The 19,091-nt window shown below is 70.1% G+C and overlaps 1 protein-coding gene across 2 annotated transcripts in view; it reads right to left on the bottom strand.

Annotated features, from left to right (window-relative positions):
* Positions 1 to 19,021, bottom strand: part of OPLAH (5-oxoprolinase, ATP-hydrolysing) — a 41,654-nt gene extending 22,633 nt beyond the window's left edge. The window contains exons 1-11 of one of the 2 annotated variants that reach the window (XM_085572775.1): positions 18,396 to 19,021; positions 16,172 to 16,363; positions 12,604 to 12,718; positions 11,772 to 11,895; positions 9,568 to 9,763; positions 6,330 to 6,495; positions 4,329 to 4,467; positions 2,792 to 2,859; positions 1,869 to 2,158; positions 926 to 1,038; positions 180 to 350 (exon numbers count right to left, since the gene is read on the bottom strand). In XM_085572775.1, coding sequence (XP_085428901.1) covers positions 180 to 350; positions 926 to 1,038; positions 1,869 to 2,158; positions 2,792 to 2,859; positions 4,329 to 4,467; positions 6,330 to 6,495; positions 9,568 to 9,763; positions 11,772 to 11,895; positions 12,604 to 12,718; positions 16,172 to 16,363; positions 18,396 to 18,569 — 1,748 coding nt within the window. In that variant the 5' untranslated portion in view covers positions 18,570 to 19,021. Of the gene's footprint in view, positions 1 to 179; positions 351 to 925; positions 1,039 to 1,868; positions 2,159 to 2,791; positions 2,860 to 4,328; positions 4,468 to 6,329; positions 6,496 to 9,567; positions 9,764 to 11,771; positions 11,896 to 12,603; positions 12,719 to 15,134; positions 15,779 to 16,171; positions 16,364 to 18,395 lie in introns of those variants that run through there. The other variant, XM_085572776.1, reaches the window with a different exon arrangement.
* Between the last annotated feature and the right edge of the window lie 70 nt (positions 19,022 to 19,091).

The raw sequence follows: 19,091 nt of genomic DNA, 5'->3' as shown, positions 1-19,091 counted from the left end.
CCCGGTCCCGCTGTCCCGGTCCCCGTCCCGCTGTCCCTGTCCCGTCCCCGTCCCTGTCCCCATCCCGCTGTCCCCATCCCGCTGTCCCCGTCCCCGTCCCTGTCCCGCTGTCCCCATCCCGCTGTCCCCATCCCGCTGTCCCCTGTCCCGGTCCCGCTGTCCCGGTCCCGCTCGCTCACGGGGCGAAGCCCTGGGCCCGCAGCGCGTCCCGGCAGCGCCGCTCCAGCTCGCGGAGCCGCGCCTCGAGCTGCGGGAACGCGGCGGGGCCGTACGGGAGCGCGCACGGCTCCTGCTCCTCCTGCACCGCGTCCGCCAGCGCCAGCCCCAGGGCGGACAGCAGCCCGCTGTGCCTGCGGGGGGACAGCCTGTCACCGCGGGGACAGCCCCGGGACAGCGCGGGGACAGCCCCGGACAGTCCCGGGACAGCCCCGGGACAGCCCCGGACAGCCCCAGGGCCGAGAGCAGCCCGCTGTGCCTGCGGGGGGACAGCCTGTCACCGCGGGGACAGCGTGGGGACAGCGAGGGACAGCCCCGGACAGTCCCGGGACAGCCCCGGACAGCCCCAGGGCGGACAGCAGCCCGCTGTGCCTGCGGGGGGACAGCCTGTCACCGCGGGGACACTGCGGGGACAGCGTGGGGACAGCGTGGGGACAGCGCGGGGACAGCGAGGGACAGCCCCGGACAGTCCCGGGACAGCCCCGGACAGCCCCAGGGCGGACAGCAGCCCGCTGTGCCTGCGGGGGGACAGCCTGTCACCGCGGGGACAGCCCCGGGACAGCCCCGGGACACTCCTGTCACCGCCCCGGGACAGCCCAGGGGGGTCTCTGTGTCCCCGCCCCATGGCGGGGGTCCCCGCGCCCCCCGCCCCATGCCGGGGGTCCCCGCGCCCCCCGCCCCATGCCGGGGGTCCCCGTCCCGCACGTACTTGTGGATGAAGACCCTGGCCATGCCCAGCGTGCGGGCGATGGCGCAGGCGTGCTGCCCCCCGGCGCCCCCGAAACACGCCAGCACGTGCCGCGCCGCCTCGTGGCCCCGCGCCTGCCGGGGGACACGCGGGTGACACGCGGGGGACACGCGGGGGACACGCGGGGGACACCGCGGGGGACACCGCGGGGGACACGCGGGGGACACCGCGGGTGACACGCGGGGGACACGCGGGGGACACGCGGGGGACACGCGGGGGACACGCGGGGGACACGCGGGGGACACGCGGGGGACATGCAGGGGACATGCGGGGGACACGCGGGGGACACGCGGGGGACACGCGGGTGACACCGCGGCGCCCCCGAGCCCCCGAGGGACACCCAGCTAGCGGAAGGTGACATGGATGTCACTGCGGCACCCCCGAGCCCCCCGAGCCCCCCGACCCCCCGAGGGACTCCCAGCTAGCAGGAGGTGACACCGCTGTCACCTCAGCACCCCCCGAGCCCCCCGAGGGACACCCAGCTAGCGGGAGGTGACACCGATGTCACCGCGGAGCCCTCCAAGCCCACCAAGGGACACCCAGCTACTGGGGGGTGACATGGATGTCACCGCGGCGTCCCCGAGCCCCCGAGGGACTCCCAGCTAGCAGGAGGTGACACCGATGTCACTGCGGCGCCCCCCGAGCCTCCCGACACCCCCAAGGGACACCCAGGTAGCAGGAGGTGACACTGTGGTCACTGCGGAGCTCTCCGAGCCCCCCGAGGGACACCCACCTAGACGGAGGTGGCACTGCTGTCACCTCGGCACCCCCCGACCCCCCGAGGGACACCCAGCTAGCGGGAGGTGACACCAATGTCACCACGGCGCCCCCCGAGCCCCCCGAGGGACTCCCAGCTAGCGGGAGGTGACACCGCTGTCACCGCGGAGCCCCCCGGGACACCCACCTCCGTCAGGGCGCGGATGGGCCGGCACATGGCCTCGTTGGCCACCCGGATGAAGCCCAGGGCCACCTCCTCCACCGAGAGCGCCTCGGTGTCCCCGGTGTCCCCGCTGTCCCCGCTGTCCCCGCTGTCCCCCTGGGAGGCGCGGATGGTGGCGGCCAGCTCTCGGAACGCCGCGGCCGCCGTGTCCCGGCACAGGGGCTGGTCCTCGTTGGGGCCGAAGATCCGCGGGAAGAACTCGGGCAGCAGCCGGCCCAGAACCAGGTTGGCGTCGGTGACAGTCAGGGGCCCGCCTGGGGACACCGGGGGACACGGGGACATGGGGGTCAGGGGGACACCAGGGCTCAGGGGACACGAGGGGCTCAGGGTGACACCGGGGGGACATGGGGACATGGGGGTCAGGGGGACACCGGGGGGACAGGGGCACACCAGGGGACACGGGGACATGGGGGTCAGGGGGGTCAGGGACTGCCTGGGGACACCGGGGGGACACGGGGACACGCGGGTCAGGGGGGTCAGGGACTGCCTGGGGACACCGGGGGACACGGGGACATGGGGGTCAGGGGCACACCGGGGGGGACACGGGGACATGGGGGTCAGGGGGACACCGGGGCTCAGGGGACACGAGGGGCTCAGGGTGACACCGGGGGGACCGGGGACATGGGGGTCAGGGGGACACGGGGGGTCAGGGGACACGAGGGACTCAGGGTGACACCGGGGGGACACGGGGACATGGGGGTCAGGGGGACACGGGGGGTCAGGGGCACACCGGGGGGACACGGGGACATGGGGGTCAGGGACTGCTTGGGGACACTGGGGGGACACGGGGACATGGGGGTCAGGGGGGTCAGGGACCGCCTGGGGACACCGGGGGGACACCGGGGGACACGGGGGGACACGGGGGCACACGGGGGTCCCTCACTCACCCTTGCGGTAGCAGGCGGGGCCCGGGTGGGCGCCCGCGGACTCGGGACCGACCACATAGAGACCGGACCTGCGGGGACACCCGTGGGGACAGCGGGTCCGGCCGGGCGGGGACACCCACGGGGACACCCGCGGGGTATCCACGGGGACATCCACGGGGACACGGGGTCACCCACGGGGACACCCGCGGGGACACCCACGGGGACACCCACGGGGACATGGAACAGCGGGTCCGGCCGGGCGGGGACACCCGCGGGGACACCCACGGGGACACGCACCGGGACACCCACGGGGACACGGGGACACCCGCGGGGACACCCACCGGGACACCCACGGGGACATCCACTGGGACACCGGGACACCCGCGGGGACACCAACGGGGACACCCACGGGGACATGGAACAGCGGGTCCGGCCGGGCGGGGACACCCACGGGGACACGGGGACACGGAAGGGACAGTGACAGCCACGGGCGTGCCCCTCACCCCCCTGGGACACACCTGGAGCCCCCTCCTCAGCCCCCCACCCCCCGGACCCCCTTTCCATCCCCCGGCCTCCTCCCGGTCCCCCCCCCCACCTGAAGAAGAGCCGGGAGCCCCCCCGGGACCCCCAGGACCCCCCCCGGGACCCTCGGGACCCCCCCCAGGACCCCCCAGGACCCCCGGGACCCCCAGGACCCCTCCCCACCTGAAGAAGAGCCGGGAGCCCCCCCGGGACCCCCCAGGACCCCCGGGACCCCCCGGGACCCCCAGGACCCCTCCCCACCTGAAGAAGAGCCGGGAGCTCCCCCAGGACCCCCGGGACCCCCGGGACCCCCAGGACCCCTCCCCACCTGAAGAAGAGCCGGGAGCCCCCCCGGGACCCCCCAGGACCCCCAGGACCCCCGGGACCCCCAGGACCCCTCCCCACCTGAAGAAGAGCCGGGACCCCCCCCAGAACCCCCGGGACCCCCAGGACCCCTCCCCACCTGAAGAAGAGCCGGGAGCCCCCCCGGGATCCCCGGGACCCCCCAGGACCCCCCAGGACCCCCGGACCCCCAGGACCCCTCCCCACCTGAAGAAGAGCCGGGAGCCCCCCCCAGGACCCCCCCCAGGACCCCCGGGACCCCCCCCAGGACCCCCGGGACCCCCAGGACCCCTCCCCACCTGAAGAAGAGCCGGGACCCCCCCCAGGACCCCCGGACCCCCAGGACCCCTCCCCACCTGAAGAAGAGCCGGGAGCCCCCCCGGGACCCCCCAGGACCCCCGGGACCCCCGGACCCCCGGGACCCCTCCCCACCTGAAGAAGAGCCGGGAGCCCCCCCAGAACCCCCAGGACCCCCCCGGGACCCCCCCCAGGACCCCCGGGACCCCCCAGGACCCCTCCCCACCTGAAGAAGAGCCGGGAGCCCCCCCAGGACCCCCGGGACCCCCCCCAGGACCCCTCCCCACCTGAAGAAGAGCCGGGAGCCCCCCCCAGGACCCCCGGGACCCCCCAGGACCCCCCGGGACCCCCCCGGGACCCCCCCCAGGACCCCCGGACCCCCAGGACCCCTCCCCACCTGAAGAAGAGCCGGGAGCCCCCCCCCGCCGCCACGGTGTTGATGTCGAGCTGCGGCGCCTGGATGGAGACCCCGGCCGTGCTGGCCTCGAACACGTGCTCGAACGCGCCCGCGAAGCGGCTCACGTCGGTCGAGGTGCCTGGGGACCCCCAAACTGCCTGGGGACCCCAAACTGCCTGGGGACCCCGAACCAGACACACCCCGAACCGCCTGGGGACCCCAAACTGCCTGGGGACCCCAAACCGCCTGGGGACCCCAAACTGCCTGGGGACCCCAAACCACCTGGGGACCCCCAAACTGCCTGGGGACCCCAAACCGCCTGGGGACCCCCAAACTGCCTGGGGACCCCAAACTGCCTGGGGAACCCCGAACTGCCTGGGGACCCCAAACTGCCTGGGGACCCCCAAACCAGACACACCCCGAACCGCCTGGGGACCCCCAAACTGCCTGGGGACCCCCAAACCAGACACACCCCGAACCGCCTGGGGACCCCCAAACTGCCTGGGGACCCCCAAACCGCCTGGGGACCCCCAAACCAGACACATCCCGAACCGCCTGGGGACCCCAAACCGCCTGGGGACCCCCAAACTAGACACATCCCGAACCGCCTGGGGACCCCAAACTGCCTGGGGACCCCGAACCGCCTGGGGACCCCCAAACTGCCTGGGGACCCCAAACCGCCTGGGGACCCCAAACCAGACACACCCCGAACCGCCTGGGGACCCCAAACTGCCTGGGGACCCCCAAACCGCCTGGGGACCCCCAAACTGCCTGGGGACCCCGAACTGCCTGGGGACCCCAAACCGCCTGGGGACCCCAAACCAGACACACCCCGAACCGCCTGGGGACCCCCAAACCGCCTGGGGACCCCAAACTAGACACACCCCGAACCGCCTGGGGACCCCCAAACTGCCTGGGGACCCCAAACCGCCTGGGGACCCCAAACCAGACACACCCCGAACCGCCTGGGGACCCCAAACTGCCTGGGGACCCCCAACTGCCTGGGGACCCCAAACCAGACACACCCCAAACCGCCTGGGGACCCCCAACTGCCTGGGGACCCCCAAACTGCCTGGGGACCCCAAACCAGACACACCCCAAACCGCCTGGGGACCCCCAACTGCCTGGGGACCCCCAAACTGCCTGGGGACCCCAAACCAGACACACCCCGAACCGCCTGGGGACCCCCAAACTGCCTGGGGACCCCCAAACTGCCTGGGGACCCCCAAACTGCCGCACCCCAAACCAGACAGACCCCAGACCCAGCGGGACCCCGAAACTGCTGCACCCTGAACCCCGAACTGCCTGGGGACCCCGAAACTGCCGCACCCCAAACCAGACACACCCCAGACCCAGCGGGACCCCAAAACTGACAGACCCTGAAACTGCGGGACCCCACACCCAGACAGACCCCAAACCCAGCGGGACCCCAAACCCAGCTGGACCCCAACCCCATGGGACCCCCTCCCTGTGACCCCCGTCCCCCGGGACCCCCTCCCCGTGTCCCCCGGGACCCCCGGGACCCCCTCCCCGTGTCCTCAGACCCCCGGGACCCCCTCCCCGTGACCCCAGACCCCCGGGACCCCCTCCCCGTGTCCCCCGGGACCCCCGGGACCCCCTCCCCGTGTCCTCAGACCCCCGGGACCCCCTCCCCGTGACCCCAGACCCCCGGGACCCCCTCCCCGTGTCCTCAGACCCCCGGGACCCCCTCCCCGTGTCCCCCGGGACCCCCGGGACCCCCTCCCCGTGACCCCAGACCCCCGGGACCCCCTCCCCGTGTCCTCAGACCCCCGGGACCCCCTCCCCGTGTCCCCCGGGACCCCCGGGACCCCCTCCCCGTGTCCCCAGTCCCCCGGGACCCCCTCCCCGTGTCCCCCGGGACCCCCGGGACCCCCTCCCCGTGACCTCAGACCCCCGGGACCCCCTCCCCGTGACCCCCGGGACCCCCGGGACCCCCTCCCCGTGACCCCCGTCCCCCGGGACCCCCGGCCCCGCCCTCACCTCCCATGTCGAAGCCGATCACGGGGGTCCCGTCCCGGGGGTCGAAGGTGGTCCGGGCGTAGCCCACGACCCCCGCGGCCGGGCCCGACAGGATGGCGCGGGCCCCCCCAAAGCTGTCCATGGGCGTGAGCCCCCCGTCGGAGCGCATGAACAGCACCTGCACCCCCTAAAAACGGGGGGACAGGGGGACAGGGGGTCAGAGCCCTCCATGAACAGCACCTGCACCCCCTAAAAACGGGGTTTGGGGGGTCAGAGCCCTCCATGAACAGCACCTGCACCCCCTAAAAACGGGGTTCAGGGGGTCAGAGCCCTCCATGAACAGCACCTGCACCCCCTAAAAACGGGGTTCAGGGGGGTCAGAGCCCCCCGTCGGAGCGCATGAACAGCACCTGCACCCCCTAAAAACGGGGTTTGGGGGGTCAGAGCCCTCCATGAACAGCACCTGCACCCCCTAAAAACGGGGTTTGGGGGTCAGGGGGTCAGAGCCCCCCGTCGGAGCGCATGAACAGCACCTGCACCCCCTAAAAACGGGGGGACAGGGGGTCAGAGCCCTCCATGAACAGCACCTGCACCCCCTAAAAACGGGGTTCAGGGGGTCAGGGGGTCAGAGCCCTCCATGAACAGCACCTGCACCCCCTAAAAACGGGGGGACAGGGGGTCAGGGGGTCAGAGCTCCCGTCGGAGCGCATGAACAGCACCTGCACCCCCTAAAAACGGGGGGACAGGGGGGTCAGGGGGTTAGAGCCCTCCATGAACAGCACCTGCACCCCCTAAAAACGGGGTTCAGGGGGTCAGAGCTCCCGTCGGAGCGCATGAACAGCACCTGCACCCCCTAAAAACGGGGTTCAGGGGGGTCAGAGCTCCCGTCGGAGCGCATGAACAGCACCTGCACCCCCTAAAAACGGGGTTCAGGGGGTCAGAGCCCTCCATGAACAGCACCTGCACCCCCTAAAAACGGGGTTTGGGGGTCAGGGGGTCAGAGCCCTCCATGAACAGCACCTGCACCCCCTAAAAACGGGGTTCAGGGGGTCAGAGCCCTCCATGAACAGCACCTGCACCCCCTAAAAACGGGGTTTGGGGGTCAGGGGGTCAGAGCCCTCCATGAACAGCACCTGCACCCCCTAAAAACGGGGGGACAGGGGGGTCAGAGCCCCCCGTCGGAGCGCATGAACAGCACCTGCACCCCCTAAAAACGGGGTTCAGGGGGGTCAGAGCTCCCGTCGGAGCGCATGAACAGCACCTGCACCCCCTAAAAACGGGGTTCAGGGGGGTCAGGGGGTCAGAGCTCCCGTCGGAGCGCATGAACAGCACCCACTGGGGGTCCCAGTAGGAAATGGGGGGTCCCAGTGGGAAATGGGGGTCCCTGTGGGAAATGGGGGGGTCTCTGTGGGAAATGGGGGTCCCTGTAGGAAATGGGGGGTCCCTGCGGGAAATGGGGGTCCCAGTGGGAAATGGGGGGTCCCAGTAGGAAATGGGGGTCCCAGTAGGAAATGGGGGTCCCAGTGGGAAATGGGGGTCCCTGTGGGAAATGGGGGGGTCTCTGTGGGAAATGGGGGTCCCTGTAGGAAATGGGGGGTCCCTGCGGGAAATGGGGGTCCCTGCGGGTGGGCACCCATGGGGGGTCCCTGCGGGAAATGGGGGTCCCAGTGGGAAATGGGGGGTCCCAGTAGGAAATGGGGGGTCCCAGTGGGAAATGGGGGTCCCTGCGGGAAATGGGGGTCCCTGTGGGAAATGGGGGGGTCTCTGTGGGAAATGGGGGTCCCTGTAGGAAATGGGGGGTCCCTGCGGGAAATGGGGGTCCCTGCGGGTGGGCACCCATGGGGGGTCCCTGCGGGAAATGGGGGTCCCAGTGGGAAATGGGGGGTCCCAGTAGGAAATGGGGGGTCCCAGTGGGAAATGGGGGTCCCTGCGGGAAATGGGGGTCCCTGTGGGTGGGCACCCATGGGGGGGCAGTCCCGAAGGACCAAGCCCCGCAGGGGGTCTCGGTGGGATGGGGCTCATGGAGGGGTCCGGGGGGTCCCAGCGTGTCCCCACCCGTATCCCGGGTCAGTCCCGGGTCAGTCCCGTGTCGGTGCCAGCCCGTCCCGTGTCTGTCCTGCTCTGTCCCGTGTCTGTCCTGGGTCAGTCCCGTGTCGGTGCCAGCCCGTCCCGTGTCTGTCCCGCTCTGTCCCGGGTCAGTCCCGTGTCGGTGCCAGCCCGTCCCGTGTCTGTCCCGCTCTGTCCCGGGTCAGTCCCGTGTCGGTGCCAGCCCGTCCCGTGTCTGTCCCGCTCTGTCCCGGGTCAGTCCCGTGTCGGTGCCAGCCCGTCCCGTGTCTGTCCTGCTCTGTCCCGGGTCAATCCTGGGTCAGTCCCGCCCTGTCCATGGTCTGTCCTGGGTCAGTCCCGTGTTGGTGCCAGCCCGTCCCGTGTCTGTCCTGCTCTGTCCTGGGTCAGTCCCGTGTCGGTGCCAGCCCGTCCCGTGTCTGTCCTGCTCTGTCCCGGGTCTGTCCCGGGTCAGTCCCGGGTCAGTCCCGTGTCGGTGCCAGCCCGTCCCGTGTCTGTCCTGCTCTGTCCCGGGTCAGTCCCGGGTCAGTCCTGGGTCAGTCCCATGTCGGTGCCAGCCCGTCCTGTGTCTGTCCTGCTCTATCCTGGGTCAGTCCTGGGTCAGTCCCGCTCTGTCCCTGCTCTGTCCCGGGTCAGTCCTGGGTCAGTCCCGTGTCGGTGCCAGCCCGTCCCGTGTCTGTCCTGCTCTGTCCCGGGTCAGTCCTGGGTCAGTCCCGTGTTGGTGCCAGCCCATCCCGTGTCTGTCCCCCTCTGTCCTGGGTCAGTCCCGTGTCGGTGCCAGCCCGTCCCGCTCTGTCCCTGCTCTGTCCCGGGTCAGTCCTGGGTCAGTCCCGTGTCGGTGCCAGCCCATCCCGTGTCTGTCCTGCTCTGTCCTGGGTCAGTCCCGCCCTGTCCATGCTCTGTCCCGTGTCTATCCTGTGTCTATCCCAGGTTAAACCTCAGTCAGTCCCGTGTCTATCCCGGGTCAGTCCTGTGTCTCTCCCGTGTCTCTCCCGTGTCTCTCCCGGTTCAGTCCCGTGTGTGTCCCGTGTCTCTCCCATGTCTCTCCCGTGTCTCTCCCGGCTCAGTGCCGTGTCTCTCCCGGCCCAGCCCCGTGTCTCTCCCGTGTCTCTCCCGTGTCTCTCCCGGGTCAGTCCCGTGTCTCTCCCGTGTCTGTCCCGTGTCTCCCCCGGCCCTGCCCCGGCCCGGCGCTGACCTGCAGGCCGCGGCGGAAGCCCCGGCAGAATTGGCGCAGGTAGCGCCGCACGCCGGGGCTCAGGTAGGCGTCGGCGCACGCGGTGAGGCCGCGCGGCACGGCGCGCGCCATGCCGGCCACCGCCGACGACAGCGACACCTGCGCGAAGCCCAGCGCCCGCGCCAGCGCGCCCGCCTGCTGCTCGTGCCCGGGCCACCTGCGGGACAGCCGTGTCACCTGTGTGTCACCTGTGTCACACCTGTGTCACACCCGTACCCCCAATCCCGCCTGCTGCTCGTGCCCGGGCCACCTGCGGGACACCCGTGTCACACCTGTGTGTCACCTGTGTGTCACCTGTGTGTCACCTGTGCCACACCCGTACCCCCAATCCCGCCTGCTGCTCGTGCCCAGGCCACCTGCGGGACACCCGTGTCACCTGTGTCACCTGTGTGTCACCTGTGTCACACCTGTGTCACACCTGTACCACACCTGTGCCACACCTGTGTGTCACCTGTGCCACACCCGTACCCCCAATCCCGCCTGCTGCTCGTGCCCGGGCCACCTGCGGGACAGCCGTGTCACACCTGTGTCACCTGTGTCACACCTGTGTGTCACCTGTGTCACCTGTGTCACCTGTGTCACACCTGTCTGTCACCTGTGTGACACCTGTGTGTCACCCGTGTGACACCTGTGTGTCACCCGTGTCACCTGTGTGTCACCTGTGTGTCACCTGTGTGTCACCTGTACCACACCTGTGTCACACCCGTACCCCCAATCCCGCCTGCTGCTCGTGCCCGGGCCACCTGCGGGACAGGGGTGTCACCTGTGTCACCTGTGTCACACCTGTGTGTCACCTGTGCCACCTGTGTGTCACCTGTGTCACCTGTGTCACACCTGTGTCACCTGTGTGTCACCTTTTTTTTCACCTCCAGACCCAAATCCAGACATTTTCCTCCCTTTTCTCTCATTTTCTCCCCCCCAGACCCAAATCCGGGCATTTTTCTCCCTTTTCTCTCATTTTCTCCCCCCAGACCCAAATCCGGGCATTTTTCTCCCTTTTCTCTCATTTTCTCCCCCCCAGACCCAAATCCGGGCATTTTTCTCCCTTTTCTCTCATTTTCTCCCCCCCAGACCCAAATCCGGGCATTTTTCTCCCTTTTTCTCATTTTCTCCCCCCAGACCCAAATCCGGGCATTTTTCTCCATTTTTTTCTCATTTTCTCCCCCCCAGACCCAAATCCGGGCATTTTTCTCCCTTTTTCTCATTTTCTCCCCCCCAGACCCAAATCCGGGCATTTTTCTCCCTTTTCTCTCATTTTCTCCCCCCCAGACCCAAATCCGGGCATTTTTCTCCATTTTTTTCTCATTTTCTCCCCCCCAGACCCAAATCCGGGCATTTTTCTCCCTTTTTTTCTCATTTTCTCCCCCCCAGACCCAAATCCGGGCGTTTTTCTCCCTTTTTTTCTCATTTTCTCCCCCCCAGACCCAAATCCGGGCGTTTTCCTCTTTTCCCGAGCTGCTCCCATTCCCTTTCCCGGAATTTCCCCTCCCATTTCGGGCTGCGGCTTTCCGGGCCAATTAGCGGCTTTAATTAACGCCTGATTAGCGGCAATTAACGCCGCGAGGGGGGGCGGGGCTGAACGCGGGGCCGGGTTTGGGGCAGAATCGCCCCTTTTGCCCAATTTCCCCAACCCCGCTCACGTGTAGCTGTGCGGCAGCAGCACCGCCGGGCTCTGGGGACCCCTGGGACCCCCCAAATCCCCCCCAGGACCCCCCAAACCCTACCAGGACCCCCCAAACCCCCCCAGGACCCCCCAGGACCCCCCAAACCCCCCCAAACCCCCCAAACCCCTCTCACGCGTAGCTGTGCAGCAGCAGCACCGCCGGGCTCTGGGGACCCCTGGGACCCCCCAAACCCCCCCAGAACCCCCCAAATCCCCCCCAGGACCCCCAAATCCCCCCCAAACCCCCAGCCCTCTCACGCGTAGCTGTGCAGCAGCAGCACCGCCGGGCTCTGAGGACCCCTGGGACCCCCCAAACCCTACCAGGACCCCCCAAACTCCCCCAGGACCCCCCAAACTCCCCCAACCCCTCTCACGCGTAGCTGTGCAGCAGCAGCACCGCCGGGCTCTGGGGACCCCTGGGACCCCCCAAACCCCCCCAGAACCCCCCAAATCCCCCCCAGGACCCCCCAAACCCCCCCAAACCCCCCCAAACCCCTCTCACGCGTAGCTGTGCAGCAGCAGCACCGCCAGGCTCCGGATGCCGCGGGCCAGGACCCGCTCCAGGTCCTCGCGGAGCCGCTCCAGGTCCAGCGGCCGCTGCACCAGCAGGGTCACCCCGGCCACCCCTGGGGGACAGCGGTGTCACCTCCCCCCGAGACCCCCAAACTGCACCAGCAGGGTCACCCCGGCCACCCCTGGGGGACAGCGGTGTCACCTCCCCCCGAGACCCCAAACCCCCCGGTGCCACCTCACAGAGCAGCCGGGCTTGGTGACAGCAGGGTCACCTGCCAGGTGCCACCCCAGTGCCACCCCCGTGTCCCAGTGCCACCCCAGTGCCACCCCAGTGTCCCAGTGCCACCCCAATGTCCCAGTGCCACCCCAGTGCCACCCCAGTGTCCCAGTGCCACCCCAATGTCCCAGTGCCACCCCAGTGCCACCCCAGTGTCCCAGTGCCACCCCAATGTCCCAGTGCCACCCCAGTGCCACCCCAGTGTCCCAGTGCCACCCCAATGTCCCAGTGCCACCCCAGTGCCACCCCAATGTCCCAGTGCCACCCCATGTCCCATCTTGCACCCGGGGCCATGTGTCACTCCCTGGCAGGTGACAATGGCAGTGCCACCCCAGTGCCACCCCAATGTCCCAGTGCCACCCCAATGTCCCAGTGCCACCCCAGTGCCACCCCGTGTCCCACCTTGCACCCGGGGCCAGCTGTCACTCCCTGGCAGGTGACAATGGCAGTGCCACCCCGTGTCCCACCTTGCACCCCGGCCATGTGTCACTCCCTGGCAGGTGACAATGTCCCAGTGCCACCCCAGTGCCACCCCGTGTCCCACCTTGCACCCGGGGCCAGCTGTCACTCCCTGGCAGGTGACAATCCGGCTGCTCCGGGACCAGCCGCTCGTCCACCTCGATCACCTCCTCGTAGAGCACGTCGGGCATGGCCACCTCCTGCGGGGACACGGCAGGGTGGCACGGGTGGCACCACGGGGACAGTGCGGGGATGGAACTGGGGTGGCACTGGGGACAGGGCCGGGGTGGGACTGGGGTGGCACTGGGGTGGCACTGGGGTGGGACTGGGGACAGGGCTGGAGTGGCACTGGGGTGGCACTGGGGTGGCACTGGGGACAGGGCCGTGACACAGGGACAATGTGGGGGTGGCACTGCAGTGACACCGCGGGCAAATGGGACAGGAATGGGGTGGCACTGGGACAGGGACAGGGGACAGGGACAGGGACAGGGACAGGGACAGGGACAGGGACAGGGACGGGAACATGAGGGGGGAACACGAGGGGACACCAAGCCCCACAGCAGGACAGTGTGGAGGACACGGTGCCAGCCCAGGGGGGACACTGTGGGGCACTGGGACACGGTGCCAGCCCAGGGGGGACACGGGGAGAGGGTGCTGGGGACACTGTGGGGCACTGGGACACGGTGCCAGCCTGAGAGGGGACACGGGGACAGGGTGCTGGGGACACTGTGGGACACAGGGGACATGGTGCCAGCCCAGGGGGGACACGGGGACAGGGTGCTGGGGACACTGTGGGACACAGGGGACATGGTGCCAGCCCAGGGGGGACACGGGGACAGAGTGTTGGGGACAGTGTGGGACACTGGGACATGGTGCCAGCCCAGGATGGGACAGTGTGGGACACAGGGGACACGGTGCCAGCCCAGGGGGGACACGGGGACAGGGTGCTGGGGACACTGTGGGACACTGGGACACGGTGCCAGCCTGAGAGGGACACGGGGACAGGGTGTTGGGGACACTGTGGGGCACTGGGACATGGTGCCAGCCTGAGAGGGACACGGGGACAGAGTGCTGGGGACAGTGTGGGACACAGGGGACATGGTGCCAGCCCAGGGGGGACACGGGGACAGGGTGCTGGGGACACTGTGGGGCACTGGGACATGGTGCCAGCCTGAGAGGGACACGGGGACAGAGTGCTGGGGACACTGTGGGGCACTGGGACACGGTGCCAGCCCAGGAGGGGACAGTGTGGGACACAGGGGACACGGTGCCAGCCTGAGAGGGACACGGGGACAGGGTGCTGGGGACACTGTGGGACACAGGGGACATGGTGCCAGCCCAGGAGGGGACACGGGGACAGGGTGCTGGGGACAGTGTGGGGCATTGGGACACGGTGCCAGCCCAGGATGGGACAGTGTGGGACACAGGGGACACGGTGCCAGCCCAGGGGGGACACGGGGACAGGGTACTGGGGACACTGTGGGGCACAGGGGACACGGTGCCAGCCCAGGATGGGACACTGTGGGGCACTGGGACATGGTGCCAGCCCAGGGGGGACACGGGGACAGGGTGCTGGGGACACTGTGGGGCACAGGGGACACGGTGCCAGCCTGAGAGGGGACACGGGGACAGGGTGTTGGGGACAGTGTGGGACACAGGGGACACGGTGCCAGCCTGAGAGGGACACGGGGACAGGGTGCTGGGGACACTGTGGGGCACTGGGACACGGTGCCAGCCCAGGAGGGGACAGTGTGGGACACAGGGGACACGGTGCCAGCCCAGGAGGGGACACTGTGGGGCACTGGGACATGGTGCCAGCCCAGGGGGGACACGGGGACAGGGTGCCAGTCACGGGACATGCCAGTCACGGGATGTGCCAGCCCCGTGCCAGGCGGCCACGGGTCACCGAGGGGTCACCGAGGGGTCACCGAGGGGTCACCGCGTGGGGCATCACGTGTGTCAGCGCGGGGCCACCGAGGGGGTCACGGGACACAGGGGACACGCGGCACTGCGGGCACAGGGACCTGGCACCCCCACCCCAGGGGACATGGGGCAGGGGACGTGGCACCACAGACCCTGGCAGTGCCAGCGCAGGCACAGCTGTGCCCAGGTGTGTGCCCAGCTGTGCCCAGGTGTATCTATGTACGGGGGTGCCCAGCTGTGCCCAGGTGTGTGCCCAGGTGTGCCCAGGTGTATCTATGTATGGGGGTGCCCAGCTGTGCCCAGGTGTGTGCCCAGGTGTGCCAGGTGCTCACCAGGTCGAAGAGGCGCGGGCGCGCCTGCGTGCCGATGTGCAGCAGGGGCCGGTGTGGGGTGGGTTTGGGGTGGGTTTGGGGTGGGTTTGGGTACAGGTGAGTGCCCAGGTGAGTGCCAGCCGTGCCCAGGTGAGTGCCAGCCGTGCCCAGGTGTGTGCCCAGGTGTGCCCAGGTGTGCTCACCAGGTCGAAGAGGCGCGGGCGCGCCTGCGTGCCGATGTGCAGCAGGGGCCGGTGTGGGGTGGGTTTGGGGTGGGTTTGGGGTGGGTTTGGGTACAGGTGAGTGCCCAGGTGAGTGCCAGCCGTGCCCAGGTGTGTGCCAGGTGTGCCCAGGTGTGCCCAGGTGTGCCAGGTGTGCTCACCAGGTCGAAGAGGCGCGGGCGTGCCTGCGTGCCGATGTGCAGCAGGTGCTGGTGTGGGGTGGGTTTGGGGTGGGTTTGGGTACAGGTGAGTGCCCAGGTGAGTGCCAGCCGTGCCCAGGTGTGCCCAGGTGCTCACCAGGTCGAAGAGGCGCGGGCGCGCCTGCGTGCCGATGTGCAGCAGGTGCTGGTGTGGGGTGGGTTTGGGTTGTTGGGTTTGGGGTGGGTTTGGGGTGGGTTTGGGTACAGGTGAGTGCCAGGTGAGTGCCAGGTGAGTGCCCAGGTGAGTGCCAGCCGTGCCCAGGTGAGTTACAGCCGTGCCCAGGTGTGTGCCAGCCGTGCCCAGGTGAGTGCCAGCCGTGCCCAGGTGTGCCCAGGTGTGCCCAGGTGCTCACCAGGTCGAAGAGGCGCGGGCGTGCCTGCGTGCCGATGTGCAGCAGGTGCCGGTGTGGGGTGGGTTTGGGGTGGGTTTGGGGTGGGTTTGGGGTGGGTTTGGGGTGGGTTTGGGTACAGGTGAGTGCCCAGGTGAGTGCCAGCCGTGCCCAGGTGTGCCCAGGTGTGCCCAGGTGTGCTCACCAGGTCGAAGAGGCGCGGGCGCGCCTGCGTGCCGATGTGCAGCAGGGGCTGGTGTGGGGTGGGTTTGGGTTGTTGGGTTTGGGGTGGGTTTGGGGTGGGTTTGGGTACAGGTGTGTGCCAGCCGTGCCCAGGTGTGTGCCCAGGTGTGCTCACCAGGTCGAAGAGGCGCGGGCGCGCCTGCATGCCGATGTGCAGCAGGGGCCGGTGTGGGGTGGGTTTGGGGTGGGTTTGGGTACAGGTGAGTGCCCAGGTGAGTGCCAGCCGTGCCCAGGTGTGCCCAGGTGTGCCCAGGTGTGCTCACCAGGTCGAAGAGGCGCGGGCGTGCCTGCGTGCCGATGTGCAGCAGGTGCTGGTGTGGGGTGGGTTTGGGTTGTTGGGTTTGGGGTGGGTTTGGGGTGGGTTTGGGTACAGGTGAGTGCCCAGGTGAGTGCCAGCCGTGCCCAGGTGTGCCCAGGTGTGCTCACCAGGTCGAAGAGGCGCGGGCGTGCCTGCGTGCCGATGTGCAGCAGGTGGCGGAAGCCGCGGGTCACGGCCAGCGCCGCGCGCTCCCCGCGCCGCTGCAGCAGCGCGTTGGTGGCCACCGTGGTGCCCATGCGGATCCACTGGATCCCGGCGGCGTCCAGGGGCTGCTCCCGCGGCAGCGGCACCCCCAGCTCCTGCGGCACCCCAAAACTGAGCACCGGGACCCCAGACCCGCAGCGGCACCCCCAGCTCCTGCGGCACCCCAAAACTGAGCCCCGGCACCCAAAACTGAGCCCCGGCACCCCAAACTGAGCCCCGGGACCCAAAACTGAGCCCCGGCACCCCAAAACTGAGCCCCGGGACCCCAAACTGAGCCCCGGCACCCCAAACTGAGCCCCGGGACCCAAAACTGAGCCCCGGGACCCCAAAACTGAGCCCCGGCACCCCAAACTGAGCCCCGGGACCCAAAACTGAGCCCCGGCACCCCAGACCCACAGCGGCACCCCAAAACTGAGCCCCGGCACCCCCAGTTCCTGCGGCACCCCAAAACTGAGCCCCGGCACCCCAAAACTGATCCCCGGCACCCAAAACTGAGCCCCGGCACCCCCAGCTCCTGCGGCACCCCAAAACTGAGCCCCGGGACCCCAAAACTGAGCCCCGGGACCCCAAAACTGAGCCCCGGCACCCCAGACCCACAGCGGCACCCCCAGCTCCTGCGGCACCCCAAAACTGAGCCCCGGCACCCCAAATTCACCCGGGACCCCAAAACTGAGCCCCGGCACCCAAAACTGAGCCCCGGCACCCCAAAACTGAGCCCCGGGACCCCAAACCCACAGCGGCACCCCCAGCTCCTGCGGCACCCCAAAACTGAGCCCCGGCACCCCAAACTGAGCCCCGGCACCCCAAAACTGAGCCCCGGCACCCCAAACTGAGCCCCGGGACCCCAAAACTGAGCCCCGGCACCCCAGACCCACAGCGGCACCCCCAGCTCCTGCGGCACCCCAAACTGAGCCCCGGGACCCAAAACTGAGCCCCGGCACCCCAAATTCACCCGGGACCCCAAAACTGAGCCCCGGCACCCCAAAACTGAGCCCCGGCACCCAAAACTGAGCCCCGGGACCCCAAAACTGAGCCCCGGCACCCCAAAACTGAGCCCCGGCACCCCAGACCCACAGCGGCACCCCCAGCTCCTGCGGACCCAAAACTGAGCCCCGGCACCCCAAATTCACCCGGCACCCCAAAACTGAGCTCCGGCACCCCAAATTCACCCGGGACCCCAAAACTGAGCCCCGGGACCCAAAACTGAGCCCCGGCACCCCAAAACTGAGCCCCGGGACCCCAAATTCACCCGGGACCCCAGAGCCACAGCGGCACCCCCAGCTCCTGGGGGGTCCCCAAAACTGAGCCCCGGGACCCCAAACCTAGCCCCGGGACCCCAAATTCACCTGGGACCCCCAGCTCCTGCAGGACCCTAAAACTGAGACCCAGGACCCCAGACCCATTTGGGGACCCCAGACCTATTTGGGCCCTCCAGACCCATTTGGGGACCCCCAGACTTATTTGGGGTCCCCAGACCCATTTTGGGGTCCCCAGACCCATTTGGGCCCCCCAGACCCATTTGGGGACCCCCCGCACGGGCTGGGGCAGGGGGTCCAGGCAGGCCCAGGGCTGGGGGGCTTAGGGGGGCCGGGAGGGGTCTGGGGGTTCCCCACGGGGGTCCTCGGGGGGGTCCCGGGATTCCCCACGGGGGTCCCTGTGAGAGGCATTTGAGGGGGGTCCCCGTGGGGTCCTTTGGGGGTTCCCGGTGGTCCCGGGGAGTTCCTCAGGGGGGTCCCTGTGGTCCCGGGGGTCCCAGCAGGGCACTCGGGGGTCCCGGGGGTCCCGGTGACCTCGGGCGGGTCCCGTGGTACCCCGCCGTGTCCCGGGGGTCCCGCTGTGTCCCCGCCGTGTCCCGGGGGTCCCGCCGTGTCCCGGGGGTCCCGGGGGTACCGGGGGTCCCAGCAGGACACTTGGGGGGTCCCGGGGGTCCCGGTGACCTCGGGCGGGTCCCGTGGTCCCCCCGCCGTGTCCCGGGGGTCCCGCCGTGTCCCCGCCGTGTCCCGGGGGTCCCAGCAGGGCACTCGGGGGGTCCCGATGTGTTCCCGCTGTCCCCCCGCCGTGTCCCCGCTGTCCCCCTGAGTGTCCCCGCCGTCCCCGCCGCTCCCGGGGCCCGGGGGTCGCTCGCACCTCCTGCAGGACGCGGCGGATGCCCTCGGTGGGCGCGTCCCGGTACGCCGGGTCCTCGGAGAGCAGCTTGAGGACGCGGACGCGGCCGCCGGGGCAGCGGGCGAACACGTCCGTGAAGGTCCCGCCGCGGTCGATGGCGAACTGGAACCCGGCGGGGGCGAGCGGCGCCGCCATGGCGGGACCGGCACCGGCAGCGGCACCGGGAGCGGCACCGGGAGCGGCACCGGGAGCGGCACCGGCAGCGGCACCGGGAGCGGCGGCCCCGGGGCTCCGCTCCGGCCTGGACAAGGTCGGGCCGGCCGGACAGGGGTCAGCCGGGGAAGGGTCGCTCCGGTCCGGTCCGCTACCCCCGGTGAGCGCTCGCTGCCGCTGGGACAAGGGCTCGGCGCTGTCCGGGAAGGGCCGGTGCCGGTTCTGCCCCGGTGCGAGGCTCGGTGCCGGAGCCGCACGGGTCGGGACGGGCCGGGCTCGGAGCCGGGCCGTGCCGCGGGGTCCCGGTGCTGCCGCTCCGCCAGGGGGCGCTGCGGCCGCCCCGGTCCCGCCCGGTCCCGTTGGGTCCCGTTGGGTCCCGTTGGGTCCCGTTGGGTCCCGTTGGGTCCCGCCCGGTCCCGCTCGGTGCCGCGAACCGGCCGAGGGGCGGGGCCTAGGGGGGCGTGGTTTAGGGGCGTGGTTTGGGGCGGGGCCTCGGGCGGTATC

Source organism: Lonchura striata, chromosome 2, assembly GCF_050655825.1.
Source record: "Lonchura striata isolate lonStrDom1 chromosome 2, ASM5065582v1, whole genome shotgun sequence".
In the NCBI taxonomy this organism is placed as follows: Eukaryota; Metazoa; Chordata; class Aves; order Passeriformes; family Estrildidae; genus Lonchura; species Lonchura striata.
This window is presented reverse-complemented; position numbering and strand designations above follow the sequence as displayed.